At 38.1% G+C, this 19169-nt stretch overlaps 4 protein-coding genes across 4 annotated transcripts; 2 read left to right on the forward strand and 2 right to left on the reverse strand.

The window, feature by feature from the left end:
• Positions 1-5779: 5779 nt before the first annotated feature.
• HO133_003123 (uncharacterized protein) lies at positions 5780-6763 on the reverse strand (the record flags this gene model as incomplete). Its single annotated transcript, XM_037294047.1, has 1 exon — positions 5780-6763. The coding sequence occupies one exon, from the start codon at positions 6761-6763 to the stop codon at positions 5780-5782; it is 984 nt and encodes a 327-aa protein (XP_037150125.1).
• Positions 6764-8228: 1465 nt separating this feature from the next.
• Positions 8229-13422, forward strand: HO133_003124 (uncharacterized protein; the record flags this gene model as incomplete). The annotated part of the gene is made up of 5 exons (XM_037294048.1): positions 8229-8231; positions 8297-8833; positions 8976-9257; positions 9440-9480; positions 9501-13422. The coding sequence occupies 5 exons, from the start codon at positions 8229-8231 to the stop codon at positions 13420-13422; spliced, it is 4785 nt and encodes a 1594-aa protein (XP_037150126.1).
• A 687-nt stretch (positions 13423-14109) lies between these two features.
• HO133_003125 (uncharacterized protein) lies at positions 14110-15852 on the forward strand (the record flags this gene model as incomplete). Its single annotated transcript, XM_037294049.1, has 1 exon — positions 14110-15852. One exon carries the CDS (start codon positions 14110-14112, stop codon positions 15850-15852), a length of 1743 nt encoding a protein of 580 aa, XP_037150127.1.
• A 962-nt stretch (positions 15853-16814) lies between these two features.
• HO133_003126 (uncharacterized protein) lies at positions 16815-17406 on the reverse strand (the record flags this gene model as incomplete). The annotated part of the gene is made up of 2 exons (XM_037294050.1): positions 16815-16860; positions 16973-17406. 2 exons carry the CDS (start codon positions 17404-17406, stop codon positions 16815-16817), a joined length of 480 nt encoding a protein of 159 aa, XP_037150128.1.
• Positions 17407-19169: the final 1763 nt, after the last annotated feature.

Consider the following 19169-nt stretch of genomic DNA (forward strand, 5'->3'; position numbering starts at 1 on the left):
TTTAAACTTTTTATTATTTTTATTTTTATTTAATAAGAAAATATTTTAATTAGTCTTATTATTATAAGTAGATAAAAGAGAGTCTTATTATTCTAATATTATAGATAAAGAAATTAATAATATAAATAATTAAAGCTTTAAAGTTAATAGAAAAGAAAGTTTATTTATTATTAATATTTAATTATTATTATAGTTATATCGATCGAATAAAAAGAGTATCTTATCTTATAATATATTAAGAATTATCTTATATTTATCTATCTAAGATTTCTTAATTATTATATTATATTATAATAATATAATTAATATTAAATATATTTCTTTTTAATAATTTTCTATTATTATTATAAAAAATAAATAATATATAATTAATTATTTTATAATCTAGGTATTATAATTTCTTAATAATTTAAATTATAATAATAAAAGTAGTTTTAAATATAAGACTTTATATATTATTAAAATTAAAAACTTATTTATAATTATATAAGTATTAATATATTTACTATCTACTAAAAAAATTTAAAATAAATAATCTCTCTTTTATAATAATAATATAACTTATATATATAAAGAGTAATATATTAAAACGTTATTAAAAAGATCTATTAAGTATACTTTATAAGTATCTCTTATTATAACTTTAAAAGAGATTATTTATTTTCTAAATTTAATAAAGAATCGTTGTTATTTATAATATCGACGTTATTATTTTTTAATTCTTTATTTATATTTATCGCGTAAAGTTATACTTTTTTAAAGTTTTTATTATTAATCTTAATTTAGATAATTATTATATAGTTATTTTAATAATAATCTTTTTTATTAGAGTTATAATATCTTAATTTTCTTAACTTTAAATTAATTTTAATATTTAAAGATATAGTAATTATAGTCTTAATAATAGATTACGATATAAATTATTTAATTTTTAAAGATATTTCTTTATAGTCTTTAAGATAATAAAATCTTTTATAATATATTATAAATCTTTTAGATTTTTCTTAATTTCTTTAAAAGATAACTTTTTAATATAAGAGTTTTTTTAATATTAAAAATAATATTCAATTAATAAAGTCTAAATAGAAATCGATAAAGAATTAAATCTCTTATTATAAAGTATTTATATTACGCTATATATTATTATATCGATTAAAATTTTTATAAATATTAATTTATTTATTTATAATCTTATTAATAAACTAATATAAATTTATAAAATTTTAAAAATTTCTATATATAGTATATTATATAATTTTATCGTTAAGTTATAAAATTATATAAATTATTTTAAAGTTTTTAATAAGATAATAATCGCTATTAGCTCTAAATTTCTATTCTATTCTAAAAAATTGATTATTTTAAATAGAATTACTATTATTAATAAATAGAGATAGAATTAGAATTTTAATTAATTTTTCTTTTAAATATCTAGATATATATTTCTTCTCAATTAAAGATAATAGACTTATTTAAAGATATAATAATTTAATTTAATTTTTTATTAAAGTCTCTACTAGCGCGTTTCTTTAAGTTTATTTATTAATATAAATATAAATATTTTAAATAAGATAATTAGGATATTAAATTATATAAATAAAAGAAAGATATTAAATAATAGATAGATATCTCTATTAAGATACGCTAGGCTCGAATAGATTATATTAAGAATATAGAATACGCTCGTAGTAGATCGAGGTCGAAGTAAGATTTCGAATTAAGATTTCGAGTTTTCTTAAAACTCTAATCTCGCTTTAATTCGAAGTGAGATTTTAAAGTATATCTTATTAACTCGATAAACTTTAAGTATTTCTAAATAATCTCTCTAAGTTTTAATATTATATATTAAAACTAGAATAAAATAGAGTATAAAATATAATATTATAATTTAAATTAGAGTATAAAATATAATATTATAATTTAAATTAGAGTATAAAATATAGATATTTAAAAAGATATTTAGAATATATATAAAATTATATTTATAAGATATTAGAGAGATATTATAAGAATATTATAAAGATAATAAAGTATCTTTATTATCTTAATAGAAAAATTCTATCTTAATCTAATTCTATCTTATTAAAATCTCGATCTAAAGCGAGATAATATTAGATATTTAAAATCTCGCTTTACTTTATCTCGTTATATAGCGTAGCTTAATTTCGATATTAAATTCGAGATAATATTAAAGAATATATTCTTAGAATTCTTTCGTCGTAATTAAGATTCTAAACTTTAGAATTTTTTAATAATAGAATATATTCGATATCGAATATAGTATTCGAGTAATATAGAATAGTATTCGAAATTAAAAAGTTATAAGATCGATTTAAGATAGTCTCGAATATAAGTAATATATTCGATAAATTTAAAATCTCGAGCTAGTTTTTCGAATTATAAATATAGAATATATTAAATTTATTTTATTTTTAAAATAATATTAAAATTCTTAAATTTATAGAAAATATAAGACTTTTAAAACGTTAATTTAATTAATTAAGATAAAATTAATATAAAAAATTCGCTTAAAGATATTTAGATATTAGTATATATAATATAATAAGATAGAGTTAAATTAAAAAATCTTAAATTTATATATATAATTAATTATAAATTTAAAATTATTACGTCTTTTAACTAGACCGACTAAGTTAACTTACTAGCCCTCTCGAGCTCTCTTATTAAAAAAAATTAATATACGTTATTTACATATAAAATAACTTTTCTATTTTCTATTAAAATTTTAAGATTTTTTTTTTAAATTATAAAACGTAATATAGACTTTTAAAAAAAAATTATTAAATTTAATCTTATAAATACTTTAAGATAAAGAATTTAAATATCGCTTAGTAAAAAGTAATTTACTCTATTAAGAATATTCTTTTATATAAGCTTAGATAGTCGAGTAGTAATAATTTTAATAAAATTCGAAACTATTTCGCTACGTCCTCGGTTCGAATCTATAAATCTCCCTCGCTAAAGATTCGTAAAAATCGTAAAATCGTAAAATTCGTAAAATTCGTACTATTAATAAAAATTATAAAAATTATAAAATTAAAAATAATAATAATTAATATAAAAGAATTATTATTAAAATTAAAATTAACTTCTTATTAATTAAATTTATAATTAATTAATATTTTAGAAATCTATTATTACTATAATTTCTCTTTTTTCTATTAAAATTTTACTATATTTTTTTCTAAATTATAAAACATATTCTACGCTTTCTAATGATTTAAAGTTTTTAAAATTCGATCTTATAGTTCTAAGTAAATCTTAAATTAAGTTATTTTCACTCTTCGAGAATCGAATTTAATCTCGATATTAGAAAAAAAAAATTAATTACTTTTTATAAATTTAATTTATAGACTTAAACTTTTAAATAATAATATTTAAATAAGTATTAAAAAATAAAAAGTTATTAATTAATTTACTAGGTAGTTATTAAATAACTTTATTACTTAATTAATTAATACTATTTATAATAATCTTAATCTATATTAAATAATTAATTTCTATATATTTAAAGCGATTCTTTATACTCTTAATAAGAATATCGCTTAATTTAATAATTAAGTTTTTAATAAGTTTTTTAAAGTTAAGATTATTTATAATAATAGAAATTAAATTATTAATAAGAAAGATAGCTTTCTTCTATCTATTAAAATAATAAATATATTTTAAATAATCTCGCTTTTACTCTATTATATTATTTAAAGTTAAAATTAAATTATATAATAGTATTATTAAGATATTTAAAATATTTAATTATTATATTCTTAAAGATAAATATAATAATATTATATATTACGAGTAAATATCTATAAATTAAATTTATAATTATTTTTTTAATTAAAGCTATCGAGTAAATAGATAAGCGATCTATAATAAGCGAATATTAATAAGTAATATTTGAATTTCTTACGCTTTAATAATTAAAAGACTAAATTCAATAATTTTTTTTATTTAAAAGCCTATATTTCGTTTTATAATTTAAAAAAAAATTAAATTTTAATAGAAAATAAAAAAGTTATTCTAAAATTAAATAATATATATCTATTTTTTAATTAAGGCTATTCGGCTATCGAGCGAACTCTAATAAACGATATTTGAATTTCTTACGCTTTAATAATTATAAGATTAAATTTTAGAATTTTTTTTTTATTAAAAAGCGTAAGTTGCGTACTATAATTTAAAAAAAAATCTTAAAATTTTAATAGAAAATAGTAAAGTTATTAAAGGATTAAAAGTAGAGAAAGAGATTTTTAATAATTGCGAACGCTAATTTATTTATTCGTAATATCTAATTAAAAAGCGTAGATTTAACGAGTTTATAATTAACTATATATATAAATTTAAAATTTTATAGCTTAACTCTATCTTATTCTTTTATATATATTAATATATTATATATTTCTTTAACTTCGTCTAATTTAAACGATTTATATACTCTCTTTTAATATATTTAATTCTTAATTTAATTAATCTTTAATATAATAATTAATAAGTTCTAAAATTAATTATTATAGTAAATTAATCTATATCTATACTCTAAAATCTTTATTTATAATTAATAATATATAATTCTAAATCGAGTTATTAATAAGATCGATTTATTAATTATAATTTTAAACGATTTATTAAAAAGATAACTTACTCGATTAATAAGATATATTAAAAATAAGATTATTAAAGAAAAACTTCTTTTTTAAATAAGAATATAATTAATTAGCGATTTGTAATAATAGAAGTTATTAATTATTATATAGAAAGTAAATAGAGTTCGATTTAATTTAGAGTTAAAACTTTTTTCTTCTTTATTAATTTTATAATAATAAAAATAGATTAAGAATATATAGTAAGCGATTAGAGTTTAATTTAACTTAGAGCTAAAGCTAAAACTCGATTTAACTTAAAAAAATTTAACTTTATAATTTAAATTTATATAAATTCATTTAACTATCTTTTTAAATATAATAGATTACTATAATATTTTATTTATAATATATATCTAACTATTAAAAGTAATTAACTTTATTAATTAAAAAAGAATTAGAAGATTTTTTAAATTAATATTTTTTAAGTAATTATTAATATTTATATTAATAAAGCTACTATAGATAATTAAGCTAATAAATAATATACTATTTTCTCTTTCTTCTATTAAGAAAATCTACAATTTATAAAATAACTCTATTAAAATATTATTATTTTATTAATTAAGTTCAATCAGCTAGATCTCTTTACGATCATATCAGCAGCCATGAAAACCTCTAAGGATCATTCTCCGAGGAGCCTCAAGACTTTCACTGTGGCCATAAGAAAAGTAACCTTCCAGGCATCATTTGGGCGGACTTTGAAACGCATTCTGAGCTAAGGTGCGCCAATGCCGAAGCTTGGACTATAGCTAGATGAATTGGTGTCGCCGAAACGCGACCTCGTATGCTGAAAATTGCAGAAGGCCACCACGTCACTTCAATATGCGCCTCTGCAAGGTATAAAGAAAAGACTGGAACGTCCAGTCATGTTCAGCAATGCTATTTGTACTCTGAGCTGACTCTGCCACAAGCTCTAGAACCCTAATGCTGTGCGCTCTTTGTAGATCCTGGCCAAGGTGCATACTTGGCGACAAGATAGCACATGTTGTCGTACGCCCTATTCTCGTACTGTAATCAGCGCGAAGTTCGTCCTCTTCCACCACAGCGATTGCCAGTCGGAGCCGTCCAAATGCAGTCGTTCCTTCTGTCTTATTTCGAGGACGGGAATAGGCCACTCACATCTGCCGAACACTCCTCCCTTGAAGCATGTGGTTGACTGAGTAGACAACATCATAATATGTAGAATACAAACGATTGCGATCGTCCCATTCCTCTGCGGGTTCGCTCATGCCATAATTTCTCAGATACGTCTTAGTATAGATCTTCGAGTTCACCTTATTGTATGGACAACGCCAGTCCGCTATTTCCATCTCGTTGTGGGCATAGTAAGACCCGGCATCGAATAGGATGATGTCCCCTGTCTCATATGAGGTGCCGGTATTTCCTTCCCAGAGATCCGCATGAATCAAACACGGCTTGACGCTTCGACCTTCTGTTTCCAAAACTCCGACCAATCTGGGTATGACCTGAGAGACTATTCTCGCACCGGTCCTCTCGAGCTCTGGCCACGATCCGTTGGTCTTGAAGTCTTCGGCCATGACGTGTATCATAAACTTTGAAAAGAATGAGGTCCAGCTACTGTCCCATTCTGTAGCCTGCGGCGTTCGGCCATTACAGGTTCTTACATGGAATCCGAATTTCCCAGTGGGAGATACGCTTTTCCTGTGCAGCTCAGTTATAAGGGCGCAGAGACGGTCGGGATCCGGGACTTGGTTGCTCATTTCCGCGAACTCGCAGAGAAAGAAATAAGTTGCTGGAATCTCGGTCTGGAACTTCCCTCGCGCAAGCGGCTTCGGAATCCCCGCCGGTATGGTTTTGTAGAGCTCCATCATCGCCCAATATTCGCCTTCCATCATTGCGTGTCCAGCATCTTCTGTTGCGCATTTCAGGAAAAACTTCTTGACCGAACCATCGGCCAACTCGGTAGTGATACGAGCTGTGATGGTCCAAGCGGAAGACCCGTATCTATGGGCGGAAAGAACCCTGGCGCCTTCGGGGAGATGGGCTGTGACATTTTCGTCTACTGGAAAGTCCCCATCTATGGCAGAGGAAGCCCCTGGCTGTGGGCACTGAAGGAGAGTGTGCACAGTGCCGCTCATATCGATTGCGCGGTCGCAGTATGAATTGAGTACTCGGAAAAAAGAGATGGGTAAGATTTCAGGCGGAGTAACTGACATACATAGCTATAGTGGCTTGGTGATTCGATCCTTCTCGTTCCACTCGAGAGATCTGCACTGTCGCTGGGATTTTGCCGCCGGGATTGAGATATGAGCCAATTGTAATACCCCGTCCTGTTTGGTCACTGACTTTACATTGGACGAAAGCTCTCCCGTATGGGAGCTTCCCAATGGACCGCCCCCAATTTCTGGACAGACGGTCCAAGACGCTGGACGGAGTACGGCCCATAAATGGCTTTGGATTGGGCGATCCAGGCCCTTTGGATTGACAGTCCGGACTATTGGGAGCCTTGCCCTCATGCATATGTGATGCACGAGCAGTCAGACGAAATGAGAACCCCTATACTCCGTGGATCCTGCGCACGGTCTGGACTGGCCAGATAAGGAAGGTAAGATGCGACGATCTTACACAAAATCATTGTCTCCCAAACTTCGTTTGCCAGTTCCACAAGGAGCTGTCCACTCTGCCTTGAGATCCACTGTTCCCTTCGCTTGCGTAACCTCAATTTACAAGTCTGTGATACGATCTAATTGGCTGGATGATAGTCCTCAGGCAAGCAAAAACAATATCGTCCTCTAGTTACTTGTATACCTCCCATTCCATGATTTCCATCGGTTTAGAATGACGGCATGTGACAAGCCTCGGCTAGGTCCGTATGGGATTTGCGGAGCAACCTAATTCTAGACGCTGTAGCGTTGAATCTCTCATGCATCCCTTGGCCAATAATTTCATAACTTTCTAAAGCAACATACAAGTAAATTATGGCTGTGAAATCTTCGATCAACAGGCTTTTTCTTGTCCCATCCATTGCCCAAAGGTACGGCATTCATTCTACCCTTGAATGTACACCCAGCTGCCGAGGGTCCATGTACTAGTACAACAGTACAGTACGACATCTCTGCAGTGCGCCCAAATCGAGAAGCTGCAGCCTCGTCACTGCTTACTTGTGGACCAGCGCAATTAAAGGCGCTACGTATGCCGTGTTGGTCGGTCGTATTTGGCTGATCTTTGCCCCATTCAGATTCACATTCGGCCGGGCCACGAGCATTATCATCAGATATCACTTCCATGACTCGTGCCAGGGTTCAGATTTACCCCCACCCAACACCCCATCCCTGACCTCCATTATCTTGCTGCACTGATCGCCCGGAAGGATACAGGTGCAATTGTTCCGGGCTCGAAATGCTTGGCAAGCCAGCCACCGTTGCCGGGCTTCACTGCGGTTCACCAGCTCCACTGATACCATCAGTCTTCAACGACAAACATGCGACTCGATTCTGTTCGCATTTCATCATCTCAATTTGCGACTACATGGTTGCATTGTCGCCGCCTTGGGCCATTTGCTAATGGTTAGATGATGAATCGTGTGATACATGAGCCACAACAATGGTAATTCTCTCCCTGCCAATCTATCCCAACCTTTTTTGAAACGCTCATTGACTCCATGCCGCCAGTGGAAAAGAATCCGCTCCCATGTCTCGCCCAAAAATGAAGTACCGGAGTTCTTAGCCACATCCGCCGCGAATGCTCGTCGTCCTCTCGCAAACACCCCATCCGGCCCCCAAAGAGGGAGAACCCTTGCTGCAAACGATGCACAAGAAGCGGAGATGGCAACGCGAGGACCTAGTCCATTCTCATCCTACCACGTGGAGAGATCTGGCGCGGAGCAAGGGCCAACCGATGAGCTTGGGTTGCACGTGGTATATCGACCGTCATCACCCGCGCCGCTAGACATCATATTTGTTCATGGCCTCGGAGGCGCTAGTCACAGGACGTGGTCAAAAAATCAAGACCACAACCTCTTTTGGCCACAGCAATGGCTGCCGCTCGAGCCGGATATCTGTTCGGCAAGAATACTCACCTTCGGGTACAATGCGAAGTTCCGCTCGGGCGGCCCCCAAAATATGAACATAGCAGATTTTGCAAAGGATCTGTTGTATGAGATGAAATTCGGAAAGGATATAGATACGGAAGATCTTGGGATTGGGAATGTCCGTCCACACAATTCTCTTGATGGTTGACTCCGCTAAGGTCAACAGGTCCCGATAATATTTGTTGTTCATTCTATGGGGGGCTTAGTAGTCAAAAAGGTACGTACTGCCGAATACAGTACAATGAAGGCTGATTTATCAGGCCTATCTGCTCGGACAAAATGATGAGAACTATCGAGACGTTATTAGATCGATATCTGCAATAATGTTTCTCGCTACACCTCACCGGGGCACAGATCTAGCGGAGTTGCTCAACAGGATGCTGTTTGTCTCCTTTCAATCCCCGAAAGATTTCATCGTCGACTTGAGCAGGAGCTCTGCAGCGATCGAAGAAATTAATGAGGAGTTCCGCCATGTTGCGCCGAAAATCTCCATTTTCTCATTTTACGAAACACTGCCTACCCAAGTGGGTCCCAAGAAAGTGGTCTGTGGCAGAAATTAGTCTTTGAGTTGTCCGTCATCGATACTGACATCCCGATAGATGGTGCTTGGAAAGGAATCGTCGATACTTGGGTATCCTGGGGAGATCTCTAAATCTCTCAATGCGGATCACCATGATGTTTGCAAATATATCAATCAAGAGGACTCAAATTACGTGATTGTAAGAAATGCGCTGAAGACTTCGGTGGAAAGCCTTCAGTCAATAGGTATGCTCAAGTAATTTCAGTGATATTGGAATTTCGGCTAGTCTGTACTCACACACGTTACCAACGCCAGGCGTCGCCGAAAGGGAAAACCGTTCATCGAACGAAGCGAAACTGGTCGAGAAGCTCTTCACAACCAACCAAAGTCTAGAGGACGACTTCGCCTTCCTGCAACAACGCTGGATGCCAGGCACTTGCGGATGGATCTTGTCAGATCCGAAATTCAGAACGTGGCTAGAAAATGCGTCCGGGTCTTGTATTGCCTGGTTGAATGCACCTCCTGCAAGCGGAAAATCCGTACTTGCCACATATATCGTAAATTACGTGCGCGAATTGGGCCATTACTGTCAGTATTTCTTCATCAACTTTGGAGATCCCACCAAACGTTCGCCGGCAGCTCTTCTAAGATCTATTGGATTTCAGATGGCGGAAGGTATACCCGCATTCAGACGAGAAATGGTCAAGTTGTCACGTGAGGGAGTAACACTTGAGAAGAAGGATGCTCGTTTCACTTGGCACAAGATTTTCACCTCGGTCCTCTCCCAGATGGTCTTGCCTACACCTTTGTACTGGATCATAGATGCACTGGACGAGTCAGAGTCACCAAAAGTCCTGTTGGAACTACTACAAAGTCTCCCCACGTTCCGTACGCCTATCCATATCTTGATCACTAGCCGAAGAACTCAGTCATTGTCCCTTGCCTTCAATAGACTGTCCGTTTCTGTTCCTGTCGACACAGTTCAAAACGACTATCACGCCGATATCATGTCTGATATTCGAGTTTACGTCGAACACGAACTGAAATTTATGCGTGGCACGGAAGACCTAAAGTTGCAAGTGACAGAAAGCATCCTCCATCGTGCTGATGGCAATTTCCTTTGGGTACGCCTTGTGCTGGAGGAAATTCTTGGCTGTCATACACAGCAAGCTATCATGCAAACATTGGAAGAGGTACCTGCCGGAATGGGTGCTTTGTATCAACGCATGGAGCTCAGTATTTCAAACAATTCGAAGGAAGCAGATCGGGTCTTAGCAAAAACGCTGTTGAGGTGGATCGTCTGTGCACATCATCCACTGACGTTGAAAGAGCTTTCTCAAGCTTTAAGTCCAGAGTTTCCTGAGTTCTTAGACCTCAAAAGGACGATCCAAGATGTTTGCGGGCAATTCGTTGTCGTCGACCGCAGCTCACACGTCGCAATGGTTCACAAGACTGCGCGAGATTATTTGACTCAGACACCCAGCCTTTATTTCTTCATCGACGAGAAGAAGTCTCACGGGGAGCTTTTTGCTAAGACGATATCTTTCTTGCTTCGTCCTGAGTTACGTTCTAAACTTGGACGAAATCAACAAGTTGTCCGCTCCACGGAGCCGTTTTTACTCTATGCTGCAACGTCACTCACGCACCATCTTCGGCAAGCCGCCACCACTTCAGAAAGCATGATGAATCAGCTAGTAAAGTTTCTCAAAGGACCTTCTGTACTTACCTGGGTACATTCGCTAGCCTCGTTCAGTCAGCTGGAAGTGTTGGTAACCACTGCGCGGGTGCTGAGTTGGTTTAGTGGTCTGAATGGCAAGCTCAATACTGAGAAAAACCCATTACTCCACCGCCTACAAGACTTGGAATTGTTTGATTTGTGGGCTACTGACCTTGTGAAGATCGTGGCGAAGTTTGGGAGGCATCTACTCGATGATCCTACCGCAATATATAAGATCATTCCTCCACTATGTCCTCGAAACTCAATCATGTCTCGCCAGTTTGGAAGAACCGAAAGCTCAATACTTGCAATCTCTGGTATCTCGCATACAGCATGGAACGATTGTCTGGCGAGAGTATCTCTACAAAATGGTGCCAAGGCCTGGAAGATTACCTGCGCCGGTCGTTATATTGCGGTCCTAAGCTCTGTTGGGTCAATAGTGCTGTGGGATTCGGTCAGCTTCGAGGAGACCTGTACGTTGCGTCACGCAGAGCTTGTCACGAGAATGTCTTTCAATAGCACGTGCGATAGACTCGTCTCGTACGGCTTCCGAACTACTAAGATCTGGGCCATCCCCTCCGGTCAGCTTGTTGCCAAGGTGGCCAATCCGGCTGATAGCAAAGCGCTTGCGATAACATTTGCACCGAATGATACAATGATCTTGGTCGCATCAGATGACAAGGTCGTCAGGCATCTCTCTATCAATGCTGTCGGATTAGGTTGGCACAATCCAGAACCCGACCTATTAAGAGAGAATTCGGCGGTGGAGGGAGGTTTTATCACCTCTCCCTCCTTCATGGTTTTCAATGCGGACGCCACTCAAATTGCTGTAGCATACAGAGGCTATCCATTGTCAATTTGGGCTACAGATGTACCCCGATTACTTGGCAGATGTAAGCGAGTTGTCAAGGACCGAGCTAATCAAGCTCGTCCATCAGTCAGCTGGATGGCTGTTGATCGTATCGCTTGGAATCCTGTCGCAGACCAACTTGTTGGCCTGTACAAAGATGGCTGTGTCTTCAAATGGAGTCCAAGCAGTGACGAGTACCAAGAGGCGCACACGACGGCGGATGAAGTTCAGGTCAGCCCTGACGGCAAACTTTTCCTAACAAGCGACAGTAATGGTACAGTCAAAGTCTGGAACCTTGCCTACTTCGCTGCCATCTATCAACTCTCCTCGGAAAACCTCGTCATTGACCTGGCGTTCGGTCCCGATTGCAAGCGATTTTACGATCTCAGGGGTTCTTCTGTCAATGCCTGGGAACCTAATTGCCTCCTTCGTGTTTCTGATACTGAAGAGGCTGCTAGTGACACGGCGAGTGATTATCAAACATCCACTTCCATTTCTCACGTTTCTGAGGCCTGGGTTGTGTCGATCGATCCTATCAGCGCGCTTGCCGCCGCCCCTGGCAGCCAACTGTACTGCGTGAGCCACGAAAACGGCACCGTGCATCTATTCGACAAGACGAGAGGACACCTACTAATATTGTCAGAGTCTACCGGTTTCCTCACGACCGATCATCTGACCTGGGGTGAAGACGGAAGCCATGTAGCGGCAGCTGATCTTGGCGGAAACATCACAGTGAAGCGTCTGAATGCTCAGGCTGTTCATCCTGGAACCACAGAGTTCGAGGTGCAGTCCTTACTCGCCGCGAAGTCCAAACCGACGGTAGGGGGGATCCATCAGATCTTGTTGAATAGAGATTCCACAAAGCTTCTGATAGTCAGCCAAGATGCTGGTCAGATCTGGTCAGTTGAGACCGGAAGCGTGGCTTTCTCTGGTGTGCTCGAAAAGGGAGAAATCCGCAGATGGATGAACCTTCCGGGGCAGAGAAACCTTCTTCTAGGAGTAGGCCCTAGAAACTTGGAAATAGTCCAATGGGAAGACCTAGCAAAAGTAGCTTCTCTGAAATATCCGGAAGACAGGTTCCAATTCGGCGGTCGGTCGAGTTTTGATGCCGACGAAATTACAAACACATCTATGAAGCAGCTATCTTTGACTTCAAGCATTGGGCTGAAGGAGGAAGTCCACGTCGACAAGGCCATGCTCACGCAGGACGGCAAATATCTTCTCATTCAGTTGTGCAAGCTTGTCACTCAAGGGAGAAGCACGAAGCGCCTGGTGGCATTCGAAAATTCTTTGCTGGCGCGTTCGCATCACAACAAATTGCCCGCTTTACTCGATTGCCTCGATATTTCCAACGAGGTGATGACGAGGATAGAAGTCCCACTCGGTATCCTCCCTGGGCAGACACTCGTCTTTCTGGATAAAGACCTGTGGATGTGTACACTCAGAATGAACTCTATAACGCATACTAGCGATTTAAAACGTCATTATTTCGTGCCACGAGACTGGGCAAGTACTGAAAGCTTGGAGCAATGTTGTATGTTACAAGATGGGACTTTCCTCTGCCCCAAGGATGGCGAAGTTGCGGTCATTACAAGTAGTGTAGGAGTGACAAGCTGGTGATTGCCGCAGTAGACCATCTCATGGTGTATGCCACACTAGTGAGCCAACACCTGGCTTCGACAGTTGTATGTGGCATTGAGCAAACTTGCTATGCTTGCTTGCTGCGAATGCTAGACAAACTTGACGGAGCAGAAGTCCATCGAAATTCAGCAATCAAAGCCGTGCCTCGGCAGCCAATGGTACAGATGTTGCAGGTCTGAGAGACCTGGAAGCAAACCAACTTCTAGGCGGTAGAGTGAAATTCAGGACGCAAGCAAATCCAAAAGCGTCGACACTGGTGAATCCACCAGCCAGTAGTACATGAGAATGGCGAGCTAGCACGCGGTAGTCACACATAGACGTAAGGATGGTGTAAGACTTGCAATGCTTGAGTAGATAGAGATTTACATTTCCACAACTGCGGATAAGGACTGTGTCTGGTCTGCTATACCGCAAGGCCAGGTACCGTAGACCGCAACGCTTACAACAGCGTCAAGCAGAGTTGATGGAGTTATTGCGGACATGCCTCAACAATTGTTGTGATACGATAGACATTGCATGCACCGTCAAGCGTATCTGCATTATCTACCTAGAAACGGCCCAGTAATCGGTCTGCACTCTATCCAAGCTGCATCTAAGATGAAAAGCGTTGCTGGATGACGGTATTGATCTCTGCCTTCTCTATTTTCATGATTTCAACTCCAGACAATGTTGTCAGAGCCTCCGTCGAAGAGCAAGCCTCAAGCCTCACTCTCCAAGCTTCCAGAGCCCGCTCCTCCGAAGCCGACGTCCCTTTCCACAGATCCACCCAGCCCCCTGTACACAATCTTCACAGTACGGGAGAAGCGCCTTCTGACCTTGCTCCTCGGTCTCACCACGATAACATCCCCTTTGACGGCAACCATCTACTTTCCTCTCCTTCCTCTCCTCAGCACCCACTACCACGCCTCTCCTCAAGCAATCAATCTTACCATAACCATCTACATCATCTTTCAAGCCCTGTCCCCCGCCATCTTCGCCACCCTCTCCGACTCCCTCGGCCGCAGAATCGTATATCTTATTACTCTTACCCTCTACGTGCTGTCGAACTTGGGCCTCGCACTGGAGCATAACAGCTATGCCACCCTCGTGGTCCTGCGGGCCTTTCAAAGCCTCGGAGCCAGCGCCGCTTTCGCAGTCTCTTATGGCGTCGTTGCGGACGTGTGTGTCCCGGCGGAGCGGGGGAAAATGGTTGGGCCCGTAAGCATGGCCTTGAACCTGGGCACTTGTGTGGGGCCTATCGTTGGGGGTTGGGTTGCGTTCAAGTCGGGAGATTATAATTGGGTCTTCTGGTTCTTGGTTGTCATCGGCATAATACTGCTGGTAGCTGTGGGAGGACTTTTGCCTGAGACGGCGAGGACTGTGGTTGGGAATGGGAGTGTCAAGACCCAACGATGGTGGGAGAGGACTTGGCTGTCGTTTCTTCGGGACCGGAGTAAGAGGACGGGGGGAAATACAGCGAGGAGCGCAGGGAGAGAGGAGGACCCAAAACCAAGGATGTCGGATGGGAATTGCGGGGAGACTGCCCAAAGCAAGATTAACGCCGCCACCGAAGCAATGGCTAGGACCGGAAGGACGGTTAAAATGCTGAATCCACTGCCTTGTCTACGAGTAATTTTGTGGAAAGACGCGGCTCTTGTCTTGTGGATGCATGCGTCCTACTATATGGTCGATTACAGCATTCAGACATCTATCCCGTCATCGTTCAAAGACATCTACCATTTCAACGAACTTGAAATCGGGCTCGCATATCTCCCACGAGGCATCGGCATCATCTCTGGTGGCTATGTAAATGGCAAATTGATGGATCGAAACTATAGGACCTCAGCAAAAGAGATAGGACTCACGATTGACCGAGAGCGCGGTGACGATCTTCAGCAATTTCCGATTGAAAGGGCGAGGACAAGAGGGTCCTGGTATCTATTAGCGATCTTGACAGGCGCTTTGATTGGATATGGATGGGCCCTCGACCAACGTAGTCACGTGAGTATTCCTCTCCTGCTTCAGTTCATTCAAGGATTCCTTGGTACCTCTATCTATACCATTTTCAATACTCTTTTGGTGGATGTGTTTCCAGAGAGTCCTAGCACGGCCGCGGCAGCGGCCTCCATCTCTCGTTGTGCCCTGGCCGCCTCAGGCGTCGCGGCCGTTCAACCTCTCGTCGGTGTCTTAGGGAGGGGATGGTATTTCACGGCCTTGGCCGTGCTCACTGGTGGCGTTGGCTCCGTGGTGATTTGGCTGATACGGGAATGGGGAGCGAAGTGGAGGCACGAGAGGGTAGCGAAGACTACCAGAGCGTGCGGGAAGAACGATGCTGGAGAAGCGGGTCTGAAAGACCAGGCTAGACTACCCGGTGGGACCAGAGAGGAAAAGCTGTCAAAGGATGTGGCAGGTGCTGCGACTACTTCCTAATCACGACGAAGCTGCAAGGCATCGAGTCTCGGCTCAGAGCAGATTTGGAACATCATACCTCTCTGTTGGCCTTTTGAAGTCTAAGGTGCCGCCCAAGACTATGGCCTAATAGTTTGACCTGACCACAATAGTGAGAGCTCTGAGAAGTAGTACATGGGTTCCCACGACTGATCGAACGCAAGCCTCAACTCCTGCGAACTATCTTGAGAGTAGAACTCAACGACTTATGATTCAGATGTTGTTATTCACTTCTCATAACATAAAAACCCCACGAATTTACGTCCCTTTCCGCGGCGTTGGCTCGTGGTCATTTTCCCCGCAGCGGCTCGGGATTCAAGGGAAAGAATTGAAGAAGTAGGCGCACCGTTCCTCGCGTACCCACTCACTCGGCTTGCACGGACGTGGCCGGTTTCGCGAGTGAGCTAGCTGAGCGGCACGAGCAGGTGCATAGGCTCAGGTAAGCACGCCATTTGATTCAGCAGAAGCGACGGCCGTTGAGAGCACGCTCTGGCTCCGACTCCTGCTCAAGTACTCCTTCGTGAAAGCACGTGGGAACTGGAGCGATTTTTTGAAACGTTTCATGAGAGGAGGTAGTTTGCGCCTGCCTCCCCACCCACACTACATGGATATCACCGAGGCACATGCCGCCATTGGAGTAGTTCACATCGTACGCCTCTTCCACTTAGGAAATCACCATCAGAGTAAATCAAACCGTTTTTCTCTCCTCGCTCCTACTTCTGAACTTCAATCCCAAGCCTAAGGAAGAGGAGAAAGAGGTATAACGTTGAACAAGTCTGAATCGATCTGGTTGTTGGAAATACGAAAGATTCGTCCAGAAGTCGATATCAGGCCGATATACCGGAGGACGGGAGGCGCGCAGCGAATTGTGTGGGAGACCTCCTAGCTCTGGGCAAGTCCAGGTTCATTTGACGCTGGCCTACTTCCCCCCAGAAAAAAATTCTCTATTTTTTTCCATGTTCTTTTCCCCCTTTTTCCTTCCAGTGCGAACTATGGACATCCCAACATACGATTCTCGCTTACGTTACCGATCGAGCACAGGCGAGGGGATGATCATTGTACGAAAAGAAAGGTCTTGCGTAGTACCGAAGAATCAGCCGACAAATCAGCAACCTCCAGGTCTCTGCCCGTCCGGTAGACAATGAAGGCCAGATGGACAGATAGGCTCCGCAAAGACAGTTCCAAAATCCGTAGTTCCCCATCCTCCATACGTAAAAGTCCATTCCCGGTGGTATTCGTGCAGTCCTTCATGCCCCCATGCGACTCTGTGCCGTTGCCAATTTCGGCTCGCTCAAGCAGAGAGATGCACGGTTGGTAGTAGAGGAGATACGGCTCTCGGTTCGAAGCACGATCGACGCGGAAATTGGCCCATAGGGACACGAAGTTTCCCCAGTTGTCTTGGTAGATCTGCGCGCTGTAGTCCAAGCCTGGCCAACTCGGGCCCACCGCAATCGCTTTCGTGGGGGAGGCATCCGATGTCTGGAAATTGAGAGCGCAGGAATCCGTTACGGCGCGGTTCATTACGTCGAGTGTCATCATGGTTGGGCAACCGATGACGTCCGGTTGGGTGTGGCGGCCATCCGCCAAGGTGTAGGATATGAGTAAACAGAGGAGCGCGAGGACTGGGAGATACACGTTGAGAAATTTTGAGGGTTTGAGTGGACAAGTGAGGGAGCAGTGCATATACAGCGGAGAAGTTTGAAGGGATTGAGTCGAAAAGGAAGACCAATTGAAGAGAGCCGTGCAGATGCCATGGTACTATAGAAAAGACCCACCTACCAACATCTGAGGCTTTTGTTATAAGGGAAGCTGTTCATCAATGTAAAACTCATTAATGTAATCGAAGTACATATATGGCTTACAAGAATTGTTGGAAGAGGTGTGGAAGCTCGCCACAGCTTGACTGGGGGCTAGTGAGGGAGAGGCACAGCACACACTTATGGCAGGTTAGTGCTCGCAAATAGTAAGGCCATATAGAAATTATATATGCATAAGTAGATATATAGATATATAATTAGGTATATCTAGACCGAGGTAGCTAAGACTTTTCTAGGTATTTAATAATCTAGAAAAACTCTTTAACGCTAGAAAAACTTCTATATCTAAGCGATATACCTTAGAGTAAAAATAAGGCTATATGTAGATATAAATAAGTAGAAGAATAAAAATATAGCTCTAAAAGAGAATAATTCGAATAAAGAGCTTATTATTAATATAGTAGCTATATAAATAATACTCGTTATATTTATCTATCTCTCGTATATCGTATATTATATAATAATATCGTATATTATATAATAATAGAATAGTTAATTAAATAGTTACTAACGCTATAGTCTTATAATAAACTTATTAATCTATAGTCTTATTATTACGATTAATACTTATAAATAGTAAAATTATATAAAAATTATATATATATAAGTAGATATATAGATATATAATTAGATATATTTAGATTAAGATAGTTAAGACTTTTCTAGATATCTAATAATCTAGAAAAGCCTCTTAGCGCTAGAAAAACTTTTAAAATCTAAGATATCGTTTAAAAAGAACGAAGATCTCGAAGATAATTTTTAATAATATTTATTATAGTAAGTAGTAGAGACTAATAGTATTAACGCGAATAGATTAAAAGATATTAATATTATAATAATACTTTAAGTATATAGATTAAGTAAGTAATAATATATAGATAATAGAAATCTAACTTCTAACGATCTAGTAATTAAATCTTATTATTATTAAGATTAATATTATATATTAATATTATAATCTTTTTATAAAAGAAATAATCTAAATAATAACTCTTAATATTAAATAATATTAATATCTTATAAAGATTACTAATAACGATTTTTCTAATAAAAAAGAAGTCTTTTAATTAAAATAGCGATATATTAGATAAGACTTTTTATCTAAAAAAATAATATAAAACTTTAACTACGTACGCGTTATTATCTAATATAATTATTATAAGTATAATCTTATAATAAAATAGATTTATTTTAGATATTAGAAGTATAAATTCTAGATAATTATTAAATAGTCTTATCGAGCGATATATAAGAAATTATTCGTCGAAGTTTTTTTATTAAAGATCTCGCTTATTATAAATAAATTTATTTATATATAGAAATATCGCGAAGATAAGATAAAAGAAGATATATAGAGTCGTCTTAATATAGATTAATTTATTAAAATAAGAAAGAATTTAAAATAATAGATTCTTAATAATAAAACGTTTTTTTTTATATTAGCTTCGCTATAAAGATATTAACTATTTATAATAATATATT

Source organism: Letharia lupina (genome assembly GCF_014066315.1).
Source record: "Letharia lupina isolate WasteWater1 chromosome Unknown contig_16, whole genome shotgun sequence".
Lineage (NCBI taxonomy): Eukaryota > Fungi > Ascomycota > Lecanoromycetes > Lecanorales > Parmeliaceae > Letharia > Letharia lupina.